The sequence below is a fragment of the Anticarsia gemmatalis genome, chromosome 2 (genome assembly GCF_050436995.1).
Source record: "Anticarsia gemmatalis isolate Benzon Research Colony breed Stoneville strain chromosome 2, ilAntGemm2 primary, whole genome shotgun sequence".
Lineage (NCBI taxonomy): Eukaryota > Metazoa > Arthropoda > Insecta > Lepidoptera > Erebidae > Anticarsia > Anticarsia gemmatalis.
In genome coordinates, this window is record NC_134746.1 from 2302250 (window position 1) to 2323826 (window position 21577).

The window sequence follows — 21577 nt, forward strand, 5'->3', positions numbered from 1 at the left end:
AGTTTTTGAACGAAATAATAGAAACGCCACAACGGGATAATAAACGAAATACTACACATCAGCTCTTTGAATAATGTCAGTGTCATTTTGTGGCTTGCGCAGATGATGCGTATGTAAACTATTTCTGAAAATAAATTCGCATTTACGCGAATTAATCACATATTACGTGGTGCTTTAAATGGTTTAGGTAATACATAATCTATCGAAAATGCCGTTGACGGCGAGACAACGGAGCATACACAATAAAAATGGAGCGAAAAGGGGTACAAGTTTTAGCAAAGGAAAGCGAAAATGGAACGAAGGGTGAGTTATTTGCACATTTATTATTAATAGAAACGCTTATTAGTGTCTTCTATTTATTTTTAAACTTGCTTTAATGTACTGTGGTATAAAAACACTTGGCATCATTTATAGGTTATAATATTTTTTTTATTTTGGCTCATCAATGCTCTAATTTGTTGCTGGTACTTCAGTTTGGCGCTTATCCAGGCGTTTCCGTATTCAAACAAAGGTAAAGTCCGTCCGCTGCAGATAATTAAGCATGATGCTACTAACAAAAAATATTTTTGATTTGAGTGCTAACTTTTTTGGTGATTACTCAGTGCCAGTGGCAGCCTAAGTTATTAGTACATAAATTCTGTTGTATCTGTTTAATAGCATAGAGAAGTCAGTAAAATAACACTTTAAAAATAAATGCTACAGCTTCTGCTGATGTTTTGGTTATTTATTAGTATTCAGTAGGATGCTCCATGGTAGGTCGCTCCATGTAAAACACTGGTATCCAGCTACATCCGGTGAGACTGGAAGCCGACTCCAACATAGTTTGGAACAAAGGCCAAGCGAATATATTAGTATTCAGTAGGAATCCAATCAAATAAAAGATGGAGCCCATAATTAAATTTATTACTTCTTTAAGTTGAGTATGTAAATATAAGTTTTAGAATATATTTCTAAAGAACAGCTGTTCCCATGTTCTTTAAAATTTATGTGAGATAGGTATTTAGTACACTCGTTAAATTGGACATAAATCACTTAATGGACCTATTATTAAATAATATATATCAGTGTATTTTTTTGTGTCAATGAATTGTTGATTTAGAAATGGCCCTAAAACAGTATTACTTCAACTGTCTGATACACCTTGCCATCATTCCTTATTAGTTTTACCCTTACATGAGACAAAAGGCCCATAGATCCTGTTTTTACATGGTTGTAAAAATAAAAATAAAGTTTTTCTTTATCTTTTGTTCATACTTGTTTGTGTGTTCCTAAAGTGTTCTCCCTGATGCGCTTAACTCAATGCCATCAACTCAATTTACACTTTTATTGCAGGGAGTTCCTTGTGACGAATGCTCCATCAGATCTACGAAGTATAGCATACCCTGGTGGTGCGGTTGCCTTAGTACTGCTGTTGGGGGCACGCATTCTGTCTGCGTATTACGGTCATGTAGCTGATTGTGATGAGACATTTAATTATTGGGAACCTTTGCACTATTTAGGTGAGTACAACAAGGACAGTATTAAACTTATTATAATTGTATAGTGTCTATCTATTTTCCTGGGATATGTATATTAATTGAGTAACTGTTTTCTACTATTAATATTATGTCTGTTATTTATACTCAAAAGTATAGGTAGAGACTCTATTATCAATCTAAATCCTATCCAAGAGGGGGCAAGCCTATTGCCATAAATACTAATCAGGCAACTAACTAGGTTACTTAATTTATTTGTTTTTGAGATCATGTTTTGGCATCATCTAACATGTTTAGGAGTTGTACAGCAGCTACAGGTCTTATGTATAATGCTAACAAATTGCATAACAAGTTATTCAAATACTTACTCAAACATATTTCTATCTTTTCCAGTATATGGCACTGGTCTTCAAACATGGGAATACAGTCCAGTGTATGCAATCCGGTCTTACATCCCACTGTGGCTGTTTGCAGTTCCTGCCAAGATACTCTCATGGTTCATGACTCCAGTCTCTGTGTTCTACGCACTAAGGGTGCTTTTAGCTGTGCTCAGTGCTTGCGCTGAACTTATGTTTTATAAGTAAGTAATATTTATCAGTTGTTACTTATGAATAGGCATAGCTCATAGCTAGATGAACTCTTCAACTAAGTATTTGTTATTAATACCTTGAAATGTCGAATGAATTTGATATAAATCTGTAGTTTGTAAGTTTATGTTTTACATAAACAAATAATAAATTAAAATTTAAGTGCTTCACTCTGTCAAGCCACCAATTTTGAGTAACCCAGCTGTATAAATTAGGAGCAGGAATCACAGTCGCAAATGTATATCTTTGTAATATTTTCAGTTATAGAGTGACATCATTTCATCTGATTTACAAAAAAAAACTGATTTTGCTACCCTTAAAACTTTTTAATTCAGAAACTAATTCCTATTTATTTTTATCACAGGGCAGTATGCCACGAATTCGGTGTACACGTAGGTCGAGTATGGCTCGCGCTGACTCTTCCCGCGGCAGGCATGTTCACATCTAGTGCGGCCATGTTGCCATCCGCGTGGAGCAGTGCTTTAGCCAGCGCTGCGCTCGCTTGCTGGTGGCGGAAGAGATACCCGCCTGCTGTGTTGCTAACTGCTGCCTCGGCTATAATGAGTAAGTTCTACTTTTACTATTATGTACTCCCAAATTTCACGCAAATTTGTATGTCTTACTACCAAGGTGTATACTACTAAATAGATCTCGAAATTAGGAATTCATGATTTTCTATATATAGGTCAGACTAGGGTATATTAAACTTTTCTTAATAGTTTCTAACAGTGAACTACAAACTTAAAACCAGTTATCATTAAACTTAATAGGTCATATTTTTGTATAACGTAACATACCAGTGTTTTGGTGAATACTGTAAGCTTGTACTGTTTAATATGAAAAAGCTCACATAATATCTCTGTTACTTTAATTACTTTATCTTATTTATCACTAGCTAATAAATCTATTATTTTTACAGGTTGGCCATTCACAGCCCTCCTAGGCGTACCAATAGCGATCGACATGTTATTCATCAAACGACAGTTTGTCGACTTCATTAAATGGTCAGTCATTGCCCTCATATTGATCCTGCTACCGACGATAGCCATAGACTCATGGCATTACGGCAAACTGACTATAGCTCCATTGAACATAGTCTTGTATAACATATTTACTGAACATGGACCTTCGTTGTATGGAGTCGAACCCTGGACTTATTACTTTGTGAATGGATTCCTCAACTTTAATGTTGTTTGGGTGAGTACTGTTTACATACCTTGCTTTTCCATGCATGTGGTTGATTTGAGTTAAATGATAACAGTATCTATAATTTGTCTAAATGATATGGAAATAAGTTCGCTAAATGCGTATACAAATTATTTCTAAAATGTAATTCTATTCTTTTATTTCCTTAAATATTTATTGAGCACTGAGGTTTTTATTATGTAGAAAAAAGGAAAAGAACCTGAAAATATATTTTGTTAAAACTTACATTTTCCAGCTATCAAAAGTTCATGAAAGTATCTACTAAATATGATGATTATCTTATCTTACCGTGTTGCAGGTATACGCACTATCGTGTCCGCTACAACTGCTAGCGTGCACGGTGATCGCTCCTCGCTCCACGGCGCGCGCCTCGTTCTGCGCCCCGTACTGGCTCGACCTCATGCCGCTAGCGCTTTGGCTCGCTGTGTTCATGTTACAGCCGCATAAGGAAGAGAGGTAATGTATACTCGCTTTTAAGAGCATTAGAAATAAAATATAGTCTTTAAAATGTTTTAAAATATTTTGAGTACCAATACTGTGATGCGTACAACGATGAATATACCTATACGCTTGTGATGAGAATGCAACTGTATGCCTATTTCGACTTTTCAAATTTTATCTCGGAGTTTGGTAATGGCTCCAGCCAACCTTTCAATTGAATATCGCCCTTTGCACCCGAATGTATCAGCTGTTCAGACTACCGGGTGTGTTTTACACAGCTCAAAGCTTAATAACTCAGAGTTGCTGTTGCAATCCATACTAATATTATAAATGCGAAAGTAACTCTGTCTGTCTGTCTGTCTGTCTGTCTGTCTGTCTGTCTGTCTGTCTGTCTGCTACTCAATCACGCCTAAACTACTGAATCAATTTGCATGAAATTTGGTATGGAGATATTTTGATACCCGAGAAAGGACATAGGCTACTTTTTATCCCAGGAAAATGACGCATTTCCCGGGAAAATTCAGGTGGCGAACGTAGTCGCGAATAATCAACATTATAATGACATTGAATTAACAAAATTCCGTTGTCATGGCAACTGTTTTAATGGCGGATATGCCTTAGCGCGATTTCGTTTTAATAAAAGATATGAATAATTTTGAGAATATTTTTCGTGAAAAAAAAAGCATATTTTATATCATCACGCTACGACCAATAGGAGCAGAGTAACAGTAAAAAGTGTTATAAAAACGTGGAAAATTCTGTCCCATTCTCTCTTATGTGACGCAAGCGAAGTTGCGCGGGTCAGCTAGTATTCAATAAGTTGTCAACAATGTTGTTTCGGAGACAGGAATCGAACCCGAGTCGTCGTGATCGCATACACTAACTCTTACCTCATACCACGAAAGCCAATAAAAGGACTATAATTTCTTAAAATTCTAAATATTGCTCATTTTCTTTCAGATTCCTCTACCCAGTATACAGTATGATAATCCTGGCCGGAGCCATAGCGCTGGACTGTTTACAAAAGATGACATTTGCGGTCGGTACAGAACTGTTCCGCTGGCGCCGTGAGAGAGAGAGACGACACTATCTAGCGTATACCGGTCCTCTGATGATCATGTGTGTGCTTGTCGCTGGAGTGGGAGGTGAGTGAAATAGAAGACAATTTTCATAAGATTTAAATAAATCTTTTTGGTTGCTCATAAAGGTAGAATTTACAAATTGAAACCCTGTGAGCTTTCTTTGAACATCTGAACAAACAAACAATCACAAAACTAATCTTCTTTTGTGATTGTTTTGTAATAGAGCTTTAAAAAAAAGGAAGTATATAGGACATAATTTAACTCGCAATCTAATTTTGAATCTTTGATAGTTAAATAAAGACCTTTAAGCCACATAAGCCATCAAAATATGACTATCAATTATCAGAGAACATAGCCTAATTTAATATGTTTTTGAAAACGTAAATTTGTTTTTTACTATCTGACAACAACTCTTCTTTCTTTTATTAAATATGCACGAAATAATAATTATTCAAAAATATTGTATAACTTCTTTTCTAGGTATATCTCGCATCACAGCCCTATACACGAACTACCACGGCCCAATGACGATACTGCGCCATCTCCCGGCGGCGCCCGACAACTCTCAGATAAACGTGTGCTTCGGCAAGGAGTGGCATCGATCTCCTTCCAGCTTCCACCTACCTTCTGGTTACGTCACTAGGTTTATACGCAGCGAGTTTAATGGACAGATGCCTGCGCCTTTCTCTGATGCGCATAATGGTATGTAGCCTAGAAATAGTTAATTAATGTCAACTAGATAGTCATGTTGCATGGTTTCATAAGTCAATAAAAATATTCATAGCAAGGTTATGAAAAATAGCTGCGTTTTTTAACTAGTGCTCTATTTGTACACGATAAATTTCAGTTAGCTGAAATTTCGAAATAGAATTAACTGCTTATCTTAATAAAATACAGTATGTTGTGTACTGTATTTTATTAAGATAAGCAGTCTGCCTATTTGCAATCTCGGAATCCGTCAATTCGTTGAAACTTATGATATCGTTAGTGTTACTATCTTTCGTAATATATTTATTACTAGCTGACCCGCGCAACTTCGCTTGCGTCACCTAAGAGAATGGGTCAAATTTTTCCCCGTTTTTATAACATTTTTCGTTGCTGCTCCGCTCCTAATGACCGTAGCGTGATGTTATATAGCCTATAGCCTTCCTCGATAAATGGGCTATCTAACACTGAAAGAATTTTTCAAATCGGACCAGTAGTTCCTGAGATTAGCGCGTTCAAACAAACAAACAAACAAACAAACAAACTCTTCAGCTTTATTATATTAGTATAGATTTACTCATGAATTTTATTTCCACACTGAAGATCCCTTGATCTTCACTCATGTACAAATAATTGACCATTTCATCAAGAAATGCTTTTGTTTGCAGCGACCCGGCTAATACACGCCCACTTCAACGACCAAAACAAAGGAGACAACAGCACCTATCTCACTCCTTCGCAATGTCACTACCTAGTCGACTCCGACGTTGGCAACCCCAGCTTCCTCCAACCACATTACCACAAGCAAAAATCATGGGAAACAGTAGCCAGTGTTGCTATTCTCGACGCGAATAAATCCCACCAAGTGTTCAGGGCTTTCTACGTTCCAGTGTTGTCAAGTAAAAATACAGTGTTTGCTAATTTATATTTATTGAAAAATAAATTCTTAGTGTGATCTGTAAATGTAGATTTTGTACGTTTTTAGATTATATTTTGAATAAGCTTGACAATAAATGTACTTAAATCTTTTTAACTGGCGATTCGGTGAATAAACTGTTGGATTTATGATTGAGATATCGCGGGTTCGTATCCTATGCATTGTGCTATTAAAGTCCGACAACTTAATATAGAGCTTTGGCTACCAACCTATAAACTAACTCACTGATTTTCTAAATTGTATATTTAGTAACAGTAGTTTACTTCTGACAGCGGTGAATCTTGCATCCATGGCTCGAAAGTTGTCGGACTATAAGAAAGGACACTCTTGTGTCTACTAAAATACGTAAGTGAAAAAAGTTTAACACTGGTTTTTGCATCGTTTTTATCTCAATTATAAAGACCTATTTGGGAGTCGAACCCGTGATTTATAGTTAGTAATCGCGTAAACCAAAATGTAAGCTAAAAATGTATAAATTATAAAGAAACTATACCAAATAAGAACTGAGTTGGTCTGGCAAACTTAGAAACTAATTGAATGAGAATTTAATTAATTGATTTCTTAATGAAATTGAACAACCAGACCAGCATTCGGTCCTCTAAAACTAAAAGATCTAAAACATTATGCTTATTTTGGTACAAAACTTAAATTTACCTGAACATTTTACAAAGAAACAGTAGAAAGTTATGAAACTACAGAATAAAAAGAATTCTGGGGGGTAACAAAGACTTTGTAAGATTCTGGACATGTAAGGGATAATCTTTCAAACCACTATTTGAAAGCAATTTAATCATTTAAAATATAGGCTATGGTGTATGTAAAGTTAAACTATGTCCTAATCAGAGAAACCACAGCAAAGCCTAGTTATTTTTGACAAAATAATAAGCATTATGTTTTGAATCAAAACAAAAACATATCACATGTTTTGACGAGTACTGAATAGTAATACCATCTTTACAGATCTAGTCATAATTTAATGCTTGATATTGTGTGTATTGTAGAGCGTATTATTTATTTTGTACCTTAATTATAATTATTAAAATTAATCTGCAACCCTGTGCTTTCTTCGAACTTTCGAACATCCTGATCTAGGATTTCAAAAGGCGAAAGCACAAAATGTGTAAGCCATATTTTTATGAGGTCGCCAAAATAATTGATACTTTGATGATTCAGAGTATTATTAATTAGGTTTTCATCTTTTATTGTGGATTTTCTTTAGGAAATCATATCGATTTGTCGATACATTCCTATTTCAATAAATATTAAATGAATTTACCGTCATGTAAAAAATCAGTAGATGAGAAATAAAACTTAAAAAAAGCGTTTTTATTCCTTTGATCAGTACTTTTATATAAAGAGCGGTACAATTTGATAGATATCCTTTACACAATACATGCACCTAATATATAATATAATTAGATATTAATAATATAAGTATTTAGTGCAATAATTAACGAGGTCGAGAGTTTTATGTATGGTTATATAGAAATAATCAATATTTGTTTTGTCCGATGCTGAACTAAGGCTTTTTAGGCCGGTGTTACGCAATACTATAATGCTGATTCTATTGTAACTTATAAAAATAATAATCTAATCAATTACTGTCCCATTACGAGGCAAGGAGATTCCCGGAATAGAGGTGTTAGGCCTTGTCCACCACGCTGGCCAAGTGCGAGTTCAGGACTTACTGTATCACTGCTGAGCATGGGTCTCTTCTCTCAGTATGACATGCGTTGACCTTATTTAACCTTGCTAGCTAAGTGCTGGTTGAGTTGATTTAACGTACCTTCCAAAACTGGTTAAAGAATATTTAAGGCAACGATCGGACATTCTCAACAATGATTTTTACTTCTAAAATTGATTAATGTATGTTTGTCTTTTTCTTACATCGTGTATTAGAAAGAGACGTAAACATATAGTTACAATAGAATTGGCACTACTACTTACATTAGGTAATGAATCGGTGTAACAGTACAATAATTAGTACTTATCCAGTTTTTGTATTATGAATTAAGTAGAAACACAGATAGATACACAAGCGGTTTCGATTCATGCACAATGCAGCTATTTTTCGTGGAGTAACACAGAGAAAAATAAACATTTAGATACTTAAGTACTAAATAAGGCGCTGTCTCCACGGGCGAGAGAATCGCGGCGATATTATCGTCGTGCCACGTATTTCTATACACTCTCTATGGAACCGTCTCCACACGGCGATAATATCGCCGCGATACGACGAGTGTCAACGAGCGTGCGAAACGTCAATACATCGTCGCTAGTCGGCCGCGACAAGCAGCGAGTCAAATGCAGCGTCATTTGTTTTCAATGTTGCCTCTTGTTTCGAGAAGCTTTTTAAACAAGGAAAACGCGGGCTACGAGTCGCGACGATACGCGGCGGAATTATCGTTCGTGGAGATTGTCCGACGATACAAGGGCGGACTCGTCGCGATTCTCTCGCCCGTGGAGACAGCGCCTTAACGTATCCCTACGATCACTTTTGTCATTTTGTCGTGTGGTTAGTGGTCAATCTAGTGTCAAAGTTGTTCAAGCCGCCTGAAATTCCTTTGACATGCCTTAACGACTATTATCTTGGTCCACAACAACCACGACCGACTTTTTACGTGCCCTCTATGCATACAACCGTTAAAGTAATAGGTAACATAACAATAAATATGTTTTTGTTGTTCTTGTTGCTTGATAAGATTTGAAAACGTTGCTCCACAAAAAGTACCTGCTGTGTGGATAATTTGTATGACGTCATATGCAGTAATTAAGCCGCGAATTTCACAATCTTGTCTCGACAATCTAGCGAATAACTTACGCCCTAAAACCTATCTCTAGTAAGAATTGTTACTGAGATCGGATAGTAGATAGAATATTAGCACAGGATATTTAAGGTAATTGAAAGCACTAGCTACGAAACACTGCGAGTTTTTATATTGTATTACAATTTATTACAGTTGAAATAATGATAATTATGTTATTTATTTGTTACTGATATTTTGTTATATTTGTCAAAGGGGCCCCGGAATGCTTCATGGGGCCCCAGTCTTACCGAATCAAAGCATTAATTCCGCTGGAATACGGGCCCTAGCAACAGAGCTACATGTGGATGTAACTGTCGCCTAACTTTAAAGGCCCTAGCTTTGGGGCCCCTATTGTAAAAGAACGGGGCCCTGAATGTAAATGTTGCGAATTACTGAAAGGCTCTAATGATATTTGCGATAGGTATTAAAATTGATTTGATATAATGAGAGATAAATTGTATTTCTTGTCGTTCATGAATATTTGTAATTCTTTGTAGATATAAACAAACTGAAATAAAGCTGTTCGGGCATTTCTATTAGTGAAAAAAACATATTTCCTTCATCAAGGTGTTAGCCTAATCAACTGTTAAACTTTACCCAAAATCAGCTGCGTAATTTAGTAGTTGAAGTATGACAGACAGACATAGTAACTGTCTCTTTGAAAATATTTGAGCTGAATAAGCATAATAGGACTTACAAAGAACTACAAATGTTCATAGATCATATGAATTATGTAATGAACATTAACTTCGCTAGAATGTTTATTTGTATTTTGCATTTTTATAAACACAAGCCATTCGATGTAATGTAACTGTTGTTTTGTGATTGATCTATATTTTTTATTAAAATTATTTCACAAAAGCTCTGATTTCTATTTTTTAGGATATCAAACTAAACGAAAACTATTATTTAATGCTTAAATATTGCTTGTGATATCGATATAATAGATATAGAAGAAAGTTTCATTGAAATCTGATAGATTAGGATACATGCTTGCAAGATACGAATAAGACTACCCGTGTTTAATTGAACTTGATTTGAGTTTTGTCTTGTGAGCATACAAAAGGTACTATAGTAAAAGACCAAACAACTATACAAATAATTTATTAATTAAATATTAAATAAATAAGAACTATTCATCAGCTGCCGCGACCTCTTCATCCTCGTGCTCATCCTCGAACTCACCATCAGCAGTCGCATCTTGGTACTGCTGGTACTCCGAGATTAAGTCACTAAGGTTATTATCTGCCTCAGTAAAGTCGGCTTCGTCCATTCCCTCACCGACGTACCAATGAAGAAACGCTTTCCTCCTGAACATACTCGTATACTGCTCCGAAATTCTCTTGAACAACTCTTGTATAGCTGTAGTATTGCCTATAAAGGTAGCAGACATTTTCAAACCCCTTGGAGGGATATCACAGACTGCAGTTTTCACGTTATTCGGTATCCATGCCACGAAGAAGTCCTTGTTTTTCTTCTGGATGTTTAGCATCTGTTCGTCCACTTCCTTCATGGACATACGACCTCGGAACACAGCCGCTACAGTCAGATATCTTCCCCGCCGCGGGTCACATGCTGCCATCATATTCTTCGCATCAAACATCTGGTGTGTCAGCTCTGGGACTGTCAATGCTCTGTACTGCTGGCTGCCCCGTGACGTCAGCGGAGCAAATCCAGGCATGAAGAAATGTAGCCGCGGGAATGGCACCATGTTCACCGCTAGCTTCCTTAAATCAGCGTTCAGTTGTCCCGGGAATCGTAGGCACGTTGTGATGCCAGACATCGTTGCCGATACTAAATGGTTCAAATCTCCATACGTAGGCGTTACTAGTTTCAACGTCCTGAAGCAAATGTCGTATAACGCTTCGTTATCTATGCAGTATGACTGCGTAGAGTTCTCTATTAACTGGTTGACAGCCAGCGTCGCGTTGTAAGGTTCCACTACAGTATCAGATACTTTAGGACTTGGTACTACCGAGAACGTGGCTGAAATTCTATCCGGATACTCTTCAGTCAAGTTTGCTAATAGTAAAGTTCCCAACCCAGATCCTGTGCCTCCTCCAAGTGAATGGATGACTTGAAAGCCTTGTAAGCAATCGCAGCCTTCGGCTTCTTTTCTCACTACATCTAGAATGGCTTCGAGAAGATCTGCTCCTTCGGTGTAGAATCCTTTAGCCCAGTTGTTCCCTGCGCCGGTCATGCCGTACACGATGTTGTCTGGACGGAATATTTGCCCGAAGCAGCCGGATCGTATGGCGTCCATGGTGCCGGGCTCGAGGTCGACGAGGACAGCTCTTGGGACGTATTTCGCACATGCTCCCTCGTTGTAGTACACGTTGATGCGTTCTAGTTGAAGATCGGAATCGCCGTGGTAATGACCTTGTGGGTCGATGCCGTGTTCGTCGGAGATTACTTCCCAAAACTGTAAGCAACAAATTCCGTGGTTAAAAAGAAGCTTCAAATAAGTATATTTGTAGGTCCAGAAAAAAATCTGCAAGATTTTTACTAAGTTAAAAGGGTTTAAATTCTTGAATTGCTAAACGAATTTACCTTCGTCTTCTTGGTAATAAGATCAACAATTATAAACAAAGTTAAAATCGTACAAACCTTCGCTCCAATCTGGTTTCCACATCTTCCGACCTGAATGTGAACTATTTCTCTCATTTTCGATACAGGGAATTTACCAAAAACAAAGAAAATATAACCAACGGACTTATAAAAAACTAACTAAAATACAAAAATTATGTTTCAGTACTACATCTACTCCTTATGAATAATAAACATAATATGAATTAAAAGGGGTTTTGTTTTGTTGCATTATAGATTTGTTGATTAAATCTAGATGACCATGGTAAAACAATATTATGAAAAAACAAGAGACTTCGGGCGAGATGCAGTGGTCCCTTTGTTTATCATTGGGTAAGGACTTTAGGAGGTCGTGTATTACCTAAATGGCTACTAGCATCCCAGTGATAGTAGAATGACTATTTAACCAATTAGGCTATTGAATTGATAATCTTCCGTTAAATGTACCTCAGAAACCGGTGATTAGGCTGCGTTTCCACCAGAGATGTGCGAGGATGCGTAGCGAGGGATGTGTTTGTAAAGAACCAATAGAATCGCTTCATTTACCTCGCCTCGGTCAGCACAGCTCTGGTGGAAACGGCTCAGCGGAGCTAGATTTTTGCGCATACAAAACAAGCGAGGAATGTGTGCGAGGGATGTGTACGAGGGATGTGTGCGAGGGATGTGTTGAGAAGGATGTGTTGCGAGGTTTGCGCATACTGTACCAGCCAGTCCATAGACGGAGTTTGTTGGAAGTAGAAGTGCGTAAAATAGATATGGATAATTGGAAAAAGAAGATACTTTTATATTTAACAATTTGCGATGAAGAAATGGAAGCAGAAGATACGGAGCTACTTTTTCACGGAATCAATTAATTTTTCGTCCATTATGCCACGCAACCGTACGACATGCGTACGACTACAAGCGCTAACGACAGCAAAGTGAGACGTGAGCGGCAGGCAGGCGTTCGCGTTACTCCGCTCCCACTACACCGCACCCCCGTCGATACATTTCACAGCTTCGCAACGCATCCTCGCACCACACATAATGCGTATTTTCACAGCTCCGCTACACATCCTCGTAGACACATTTTCATCGCACAGCTTTGGTGGAAACACCCACACATTTTCACAGCACAGCTAGACATCCTCGCACGACACATTTCCATCGCACATCTCTGGTGGAAACGCAGCCTTAACCTATCGTACTGTTTGCCATACTGTTGTTCGGTGATGATGGCAATTTTGTTTGTGTTATTTCGTGACGATGATTGTATGAGGAGCATGACAAACAACAAGCGGACTGGCTCGACGTTTTCCGGGTCACATATTTTATCCCGTTGTTTCCATTCTCGTAGGATTTGATCCCACCCGATCCAAATACTATCCTTGTCTAGACAGATTATCCAATTTAGTTCAGTTCCTAGTTCAAAAGTTATTCGCGTAATTCATTATTTTTCTTTTATATATTTGCGAGGACTCTAGGTTACCTCTTGCGAGGTTATGTCATTGAGTGTTAACTGTTAGGTGGCGCGGACTATTTGACATGTGTTGTGCGGAGCTGTATCTCTTCTCTTTCATATTATGAACATAATATAAATTAATCCTCTTATTTATGACAAGTGTGTGAAGGCATTTAAGAGATCTCTTAACTAGACTACCTTGAAAATTGCACAAAATTGAGCTTAAGTAAAATAAATAATATAACATATTTCTTTTGTTACCGGTTTATTATTGTAACAAATAAAATAAACATCCAAACAAATAGTTACACCTAACACTAAACATGAACATGGACAGAACAATACACTGTACAAACAAACATTGGACATTCACTCTTCCTCCACTTCTTCGTCGAATTCCCCTTCGTCATCTGCCGTCGCGTCTTGATACTGCTGGTACTCCGACACCAGGTCATTCATGTTACTCTCCGCTTCAGTAAATTCCATTTCATCCATTCCTTCACCAGTATACCAATGTAAGAAAGCTTTCCTTCTAAACATAGCAGTGAACTGCTCAGAAATCCTCTTGAACAACTCCTGGATAGCAGTCGTATTACCAATAAACGTAGCTGACATTTTCAAACCTCGCGGAGGTATATCGCAGACGGCAGTCTTCACGTTGTTCGGGATCCATTCGACAAAGTAAGTGCTGTTTTTGTTTTGGATATTGAGCATCTGTTCGTCCACCTCCTTCATGGACATACGGCCGCGGAACACAGCGGCGACTGTGAGGTACCTCCCGTGGCGAGGGTCACACGCCGCCATCATGTTCTTCGCATCGAACATTTGTTGCGTGAGCTCCGGTACTGTGAGTGCTCGGTACTGCTGGCTGCCACGAGACGTAAGCGGCGCGAAACCAGGCATGAAGAAGTGCAATCGTGGAAACGGCACCATATTCACAGCCAGTTTTCGCAGATCTGCATTCAGTTGTCCCGGGAACCTTAGACAAGTAGTCACTCCGGACATTGTCGCAGATACCAAGTGATTCAAATCTCCATAGGTCGGAGTCGTTAGCTTCAGAGTGCGGAAGCAAATCTCATACAGCGCTTCGTTGTCTATGCAGTAGGTTTCATCTGTATTTTCCACTAACTGATGCACTGACAAAGTGGCGTTGTATGGCTCCACGACCGTATCTGATACTTTAGGACTGGGTACTACAGAGAACGTGTTCATTATCCTATCGGGGTACTCTTCTCTGATCTTAGATATTAATAAGGTTCCCATGCCAGAGCCGGTGCCGCCTCCTAACGAATGTGTGAGTTGGAAGCCTTGCAGACAGTCGCAGCCTTCAGCTTCCTTTCTGACGACATCGAGGACAGAGTCAACGAGTTCAGCGCCCTCTGTGTAGTGACCTTTTGCCCAGTTGTTGCCTGCGCCGGATTGGCCGAAGACGAAGTTGTCGGGGCGGAAGATTTGTCCGAAGGGTCCGGAGCGCACGGAGTCCATGGTGCCGGGCTCGAGGTCTACCAGTACGGCACGGGGGACGTACTTGCCGCCAGAAGCCTCGTTGTAGTAAACATTGATACGTTCAAGTTGCAGATCGGAGTCTCCATTGTAGGCTCCCGTAGAGTCGATGCCATGCTCGTCAGAGATCACCTCCCAGAACTGTAAAAAGAACAGTCGAGTTACAACCAACAATATTACAGAACTAAAGCCCTTCTCCCATTACGATACGCCCGCGCGACTCTAGTCTCGGAGACTAGTCGCCACGAAGTATCTCACATACATTTGTATGGAGACTCTCACATTACGATACTGGTATTCTACGCGTTCGCGACTAGTCTCGCGATACCCGCCGTGTTGGTCGCTTGTGCGTCGCGTCTCGCGTAGACATGCGCTTAACATGTTCGGGAGCGGATTGAACATGGAATCATTCATTTCCTAATTGGAACTATGTTCAGGAAACATGTTCGCGGAACTATATAGTTCCACCACGTTTCAAGTTTGACAGAATCTAACATTTGATAATATAGGTAGTTCCTCAGTTCCTCACAGCTCCTAGGTGCTATAGAAACTGTGAGAAATTGAGAACAAAAAAACTGCAAGAGCTTCATCGTCACTGGAGTCGCTCGACATAACGTCAGTCTACAAAAAACGAGTTTGCACAAATGATGAATTTAGTAACTTTTAAGTTGCATAATATGCGAGCATCGGGTAGCGAACATGTATCCAACTAGTATTATACTCGAGTATCGTACCCTACAAGTATCGTAATGGGAGAAGGGCCTAACGGCCTGTTTGTCGTACAGTTTAGACTTCTACTATAGTACTACCAGTACTATACCATAGCGAAAATATAGCGCGAATGCGTGACAGGTGTTGAGCGCCTTTCACAAAACGAAACATGATATACTGATCTACGTGATCAACCTCATTCGACTCTGTAACTACCGTATTGTCCTTGTGTGATACGTTACCTTAGCTCCGATCTGGTTACCACACTGCCCGGCCTGGATGTGGACGATTTCCCTCATTTTGATCAAGCACAAAGAATTTAGCCCTTAAAAACTACTATCAAATGTTCACTTCGGATTAATTTTGCATTAAAAGGTGATAAAAAAATCTATAAAAAAATATAGTTTACAACATGTGCATTGTACACGGAATTTTCGTGAATAATGAGATGCCTACATTCTTCGGTATGGATTCGAGATTTTGTATCGAAATTTGAATAGCTGTCACCTTGAGACATTGTGGCCAGGGTTTTGAAGTAAACCTCCTTTATTCTCAAAGTAGGTTTTAGTCACTGTTTTTATTACGGCACGAGTTCGCTACCAGTTATTATTATTTTTTTATAGTTTATTTATATGTTAGGAAGACCAACAGCTTATAATCTTAAATATAGAAATTACATTGCTGATTGCACACAGATGGCTAATTACAGGTCTTTACCAATAGCTACAAAATAATTAAGTTAAGAAGTAAACCTTGTTTAATCAATATAGAAAAACTATACATAGATCGTGGAAAACAACGCGAAGATATTTAAACTATTTCACTATGCTACATAAAATTTTGTATGATAATGCATTACGTAGTTTCATCACAGATTTGAAAACTTCACGGTACACAACATATTAATTTAATTACTACAGTCACAGACAGTTTGCTTTTAAAATTGTGATTGATCAGCAGCTTTGCAAAAAACCAATATGCTATTCAAAATATAGAGCAGTTAAGTATGTGTAAGAGAGATGCAATGTGATTAGATATTTTAGTACAGCACTGTACCTGAAGTGTGCAAAATTATTTAGGGCGAACAGTGCATTTCAGAGCAACAATTACAGTGCATTTCAGAGCAACAATTAATAATTAAAAGTACTTAAGTTCCTACTTTGCTTTCCAAAATTTTTATGCATTTCAGAGTGACCAATAGCTTTTCAGAGTGACCAATTGAGGCGCGCCCATAGCCATTTGCGCTCACCGGTCGGTAAACGATCTGTGGGTGAAGCAACCGTTGCTGCGGTCATTCCATAGATGGGTGACCGCATAGTGGTATTTGAACTGGGTGTCTCCGTGCTTCGGAGTGCAAGTTAAAAGTCGGTCCCGGTTGTTGTCGATTAAGATAACAGTCGTTAAGCCACGTCAAAGGCCTTCGGGCGGCTTGAACAACTTTGACGCTAGGTTGACCACTAACCATACGATAAGAGATAGGAGAAGAGAGTGACCAATGGCTTTTCAGAGTGACCAATGGCTTTTCAGAGGGCCCAATGGCTCTTCAGAGTGACCAATGGCTTTTCAGAGTGCCCAATGGCTTTTCAGAGTGCCCAATGGCTTTTCAGAGTGCCCTACTCATTTCAGAGTGCCCTACTCATTTCAGAGTGACCAATGGCTTTTCAGAGTGACCAATGGCTTTTCAGAGTGACCAATGGCTTTTCAGAGTGACCAATAGCTATTTAGAGTGCCCTACGCATTTCAGAGTGCCCTACGCATTTCAGAGTGCCCTACGCATTTCAGAGTGCCCTACGCATTTCAGAGTGCCCTACGCATTTCAGAGTGCCCTACGCATTTCAGAGTGCCCTACGCATTTCAGAAAGCTCAAAACTTAACCTTTTGGATAAAATAAAATTACGAAAATATGTTTATGATTTTAGTTTTATTTGGACATACACATGGACAACACAAACACATAACCGAATTAATTGCTATTCTAACCCCTCGCCTTCCGCTTCTTCGTCGAACTCTCCCTCGTCGTCTGCTGTCGCGTCCTGGTACTGTTGGTATTCTGACACCAGATCACTCATGTTGCTCTCTGCCTCAGTGAACTCTAGCTCATCCATACCTTCACCAGTGTACCAGTGTACGAACGCCCTCTTTCCAAACATCGCCACGAACTGTTCAGATACCCTTTTGAATATACTCTGGATTGCCGTCGTGTTGCCAATGAAAGTAGACGCCATTTTCAACCCTCGCGGCGGAATGTCGCACACTGCAATCTTCACATTGTTGGGAATCCATTCCACGAAATATGTGCTGTTCTTGTTCTGGATATTCATTAGCTGTTCGTCTACTTCCTTCATTGACATACGACCTCTGAATATCGTGGCTACTGTTAGGTATCTGCCTTGTCGAGGGTCACAAGCAACCATCATGTTCTTTGCGTCGAACATCTGTAGCGTTAACTCTGGAACTGTCAGTGCTCTGTACTGTTGGGCACCTCGTGACGTCAGCGGCGCGAAGCCAGGAGTGTAGAAGTGTAGTCTGGGGAACGGTACCATGTTGACCGCTAGCTTCCTTAAATCTGCGTTCAACTGTCCAGGGAATCGTAGACACGTCGTGATCCCGGACATGGTAGCGCAGATCAAGTGATTCAAGTCACCATACGTAGGCGTCGTTAGCTTCAAAGTTCTGAAGCAAATATCGTACAGGGCCTCGTTGTCGAGACAGAACGTGTGGTCAGTGTTCTCCACCAGCTGATTCACTGCAAGCGTGGTGTTGTACGGCTCCACTACGCAGTCCGACACCCGGGGACTTGGGAATACAGAGAAGGTCAGGATGATTCGGTCGGGGTACTCCTCGCGAATCCTGTTGACGAGAAGCGTGCCTAGGCCGGACCCGGTGCCGCCACCGAGCGAGTGGGCGATTTGGAAGCCTTGAAGACAATCACAGCCTTCAGCTTCTCTTCTGACGACGTCTAGGCAGGATTCAATGATTTCTACTCCTTCGGTGTAGTGGCCTCTCGCCCAGTTGTTGGCTGCACCGTTCTGTCCGTAGACAAAGTTATCGGGGCGGTAGAGAGCTCCGAAGGGTCCGGATCGCACGGCATCCATGGTGGCAGGCTTGAGATCGACCAGGACCGTGCGCGGGACGTACTTGCCGCCGGACGCCTCATTGTAGTACACGTTGATGCGTTCTAGTTGGAGATCAGAGTCGCCGTGGTAGCAACCGCTGGGGTCGATGCCGTGCTCGTCGGATATCACCTCCCAGAACTGCAGACAAATAAATAACGAATAAGGACTGAGGAACTGTATACTGACATGAGGGCTCAGTGACAATATGCTGCATTTATACGGATCTCGAGAGTTCATATTATGCTGTTCTTTACTAACCTTTCCGCCAATCTGGTTTCCGCACGAACCGACCTGAAGATTAATGATCTCCCTCATCTTGATAATTTATCGTGTAGAAGATAAAAATACTTGTCAATTTATCGTAAAATTATCCAAATCTTTTCACAAAAAAGCTTAACATTAAGCTTAAAACTAAGTAAAAAAAATATAAAAAAAAAATCTATACGCAAGTCACTCCGTGCGCATTGTACGTTGGATTTCAGTAAAATGATCCATCTCTAGGGAAATGTCATTACGTAGAAATTTTGAAATTATTCTAGAATATACTGCAGAAAACTCTGATCTTTCTTCCGGCCAGTAATTCTGTATAACCAGGATGGTTATTTTTTACACTATTTGGTATTTTTTTTGTGCCTCATCTTGTATTTTGTAAAATAAGGTGCACGGCACTTATCGTACATTTTTATAAACATTAAAATTTGGATAATACTGAAATACATTCAACGAAAGTAATTATATTCCACTCTTGAGTCGAACGCCACCTAGCGAACAAAAATAGAAATAGCAGCGCTGCGACGTTTTCAGCGGGCCATTCTTTCTCATATATTGTCCGTTACACGAAAGAGTTCGTGAAAACTCCGCTAGAAGTCGCTGTAACGTTTTCAGGGTTGTTTTGTTTTCAGCGGCGGCGTACTGTCACTATTGTCATGGCGTTCGCTTGAAATGTCACCGAGGTAGCGATTCGTTTATACAATGTAAATTATTAGTTTATCCTGTATGATGTAGTTGTATTTGATGTGCGCTGTGTGTGGTGTGTGCGAACGCCCGTGGAGTGATGTCAGTGGCCGGCGGGAATGCGCCAGTGGAAGATAAAAAAGCAGGTTATTGCGAGGACAGCACGGACAGTGACAATGACACGGAGAGGAAGCAGCTCTTGCGGAGGATATCAACAAGCAAGTGCGTCGGTAGACTGGTGAGTGCACCTTCAGTCAGCATGCATCATATTCTGTTGTTGTAAGGTAGGGCGTGCCAACTGTCAAACTGGAGGTAGGGCGGGGGGAGCTACATGTGCCCGGGCCGCTCCAATTTTCGAAGATCAATTTTTCAACTTATAATGTTTGTTTAGCAACGACATTTAATTTTGTGTACTCAAGTAATGAGATGTGGAGTTTGACCTATTTAGGTCCACGGAGCCCTGGAGGGGAGCTAAGGTGACAATGATTTTGTGCAGGATAAATATGATCCTTCATAAATATTGATCTTTGCTCGTCCGACAGGTGGTTCAACGCTCCCGCTGATAAATGTCATTGTTTCGTACGTTTTTGTTTAAAATGTTTATATTTTAATTCACGGAGATATCATATTAGAATAATGCTGAATAGTTTTGGCGGTAAAATATTGGATCATCGTGATTGCCTAAATAAAAATTATAGTCGACTATTATTTTGTAGGTATTAAAGCTTTCATTTACGAATAACGGTGGAAGACAACAGCTATATAAGAAAAAAATAAGTGAAAAAAGTAATAGGGTCCCTAATCAAGGTGATTAACAACATTAATGAAATTAGGTATTTAAAAAGTTGGCACTTTGTATAAAGAAGTTAATTGCTAATTGGCGTTGCCTTGTTCGATGCTATCGACCCGTGCCGATGTCCAATATTTGCATACAAATGTTGTTACCCATTTAACTAACTAGACTACTAATGGATTGCTTTCACGAATGAAAAATTTTTCACTGAATTTTTTTTATAAACTACGTTGTCAGTTGAGTATTGCGGGAATAATAATGCGAGTGATATTAATTGGAAACCAAGCTACTAAAGTCTCTGTTATGATATAATATTTATATATTGAAATATAATGTTTATTTCAAATGGAATATATTTTTTGCCGATCATGGCTTTACACCTTAATCCAAAAGTTGTTATCTATCATTGTTGTACAAAAAATATCCTACTGTCTTCGATGTACTATGATTCCACGACTAAAACGCTGAACCTTTTTTATGGATTTATGTATCTGTGATTATTAGTAAACGATAAAAGCACTCATGATTTTAAATGCTTGTTAGTAAATATTGCTAATACAGAGTCAAATATAGGTGACTAGGTTTAAAAAAAAAAAAAAATATTTAACCATGCGCCACTCTGTTTACAAACAACAAAACAGTTATTTTCTCTAAGTTATCTATACATGCATACACGTATATTTGCAAAAAAATAAATATACCATTGAAATATTTCTGTCTATCGGTCCTATTTACCTCTTACATCATCGTCAATACATTTCTCTCCCAAAATCTTACGCTATCACCTCCCTCACGAAACTATACAACTGTCACTCTGACACATTTGACAGTTGCGATACAGTCTCACATTCACGGCGTGTCATACACACCCTACATTACACGGCGTCCGGCCGCGGACGTCCGGTGGCTGTCAATCTTTACACTGTCCCACTTTAGCGTGTTTGCACCGAGGTACTTATGACTATAGTGCCTTGAATGTTATGAATCCTTGAGGTGGAGATATGCTGGAGTATTTGCTGGTAAAATAAAAAAGGCCAAAAAATAATAATTCTGTGAGTAAAACCAAAAATAAAAGCGATTTTTTAAGGATCTTACCAGGTAGCATTTATCTCTGCCTAACCCTAACTGTTCTAAAGAACTCTCAGGCATACAAGGTTGAATCATGATGTTTTTCCTTCACCGTTGGAACAAGTGATAATTATTCCTCATTCTCAAATGCCTGAAAGTTCTTTA

General features: G+C 39.2%; 5 protein-coding genes across 7 annotated transcripts in view; 2 read left to right on the forward strand and 3 right to left on the reverse strand.

The window, feature by feature from the left end:
• The first annotated feature begins 81 nt into the window (after positions 1-81).
• On the forward strand, positions 82-10236 carry Alg9 (alpha-1,2-mannosyltransferase Alg9). Its single transcript, XM_076123950.1, has 9 exons — positions 82-303; positions 1333-1499; positions 1869-2055; positions 2427-2626; positions 2982-3259; positions 3567-3724; positions 4670-4854; positions 5272-5493; positions 6165-10236. Exons 1-9 carry the CDS (start codon positions 209-211, stop codon positions 6449-6451), a joined length of 1779 nt encoding a protein of 592 aa, XP_075980065.1. The 5' UTR covers positions 82-208; the 3' UTR covers positions 6452-10236.
• Positions 10237-10328: 92 nt separating this feature from the next.
• LOC142979170 (tubulin beta chain-like) lies at positions 10329-12045 on the reverse strand. Its single transcript, XM_076123962.1, has 2 exons — positions 11848-12045; positions 10329-11662 (listed from the first exon to the last, which is right to left on the reverse strand). The coding sequence occupies exons 1-2, from the start codon at positions 11902-11904 to the stop codon at positions 10373-10375; spliced, it is 1347 nt and encodes a 448-aa protein (XP_075980077.1). The 5' UTR covers positions 11905-12045; the 3' UTR covers positions 10329-10372.
• A 1470-nt stretch (positions 12046-13515) lies between these two features.
• LOC142979179 (tubulin beta-4B chain) lies at positions 13516-15945 on the reverse strand. The gene is made up of 2 exons (XM_076123973.1): positions 15724-15945; positions 13516-14911 (listed from the first exon to the last, which is right to left on the reverse strand). The coding sequence occupies exons 1-2, from the start codon at positions 15778-15780 to the stop codon at positions 13637-13639; spliced, it is 1332 nt and encodes a 443-aa protein (XP_075980088.1). The 5' UTR covers positions 15781-15945; the 3' UTR covers positions 13516-13636.
• Positions 15946-17451: 1506 nt separating this feature from the next.
• Positions 17452-21577, reverse strand: part of LOC142979204 (tubulin beta-4B chain-like) — a 66705-nt gene continuing 62579 nt past the window's right edge. The window contains exons 1-2 of one of the 2 annotated variants that reach the window (XM_076124014.1): positions 18856-18994; positions 17452-18735 (exon numbers count right to left, since the gene is read on the reverse strand). In XM_076124014.1, the coding sequence (XP_075980129.1) occupies positions 17452-18735; positions 18856-18912 (1341 nt within the window). In that variant the 5' untranslated portion in view covers positions 18913-18994. Of the gene's footprint in view, positions 18736-18855; positions 18995-21577 lie in introns of those variants that run through there. The other variant, XM_076124022.1, reaches the window with a different exon arrangement.
• Positions 19535-21577, forward strand: part of LOC142979188 (diacylglycerol kinase eta) — a 181020-nt gene continuing 178977 nt past the window's right edge. For both annotated transcript variants that reach the window (XM_076123986.1, XM_076123993.1), the window contains exon 1: positions 19535-19789. In XM_076123986.1, coding sequence (XP_075980101.1) covers positions 19652-19789 — 138 coding nt within the window. In that variant the 5' untranslated portion in view covers positions 19535-19651. The remainder of the gene's footprint in view (positions 19790-21577) is intronic.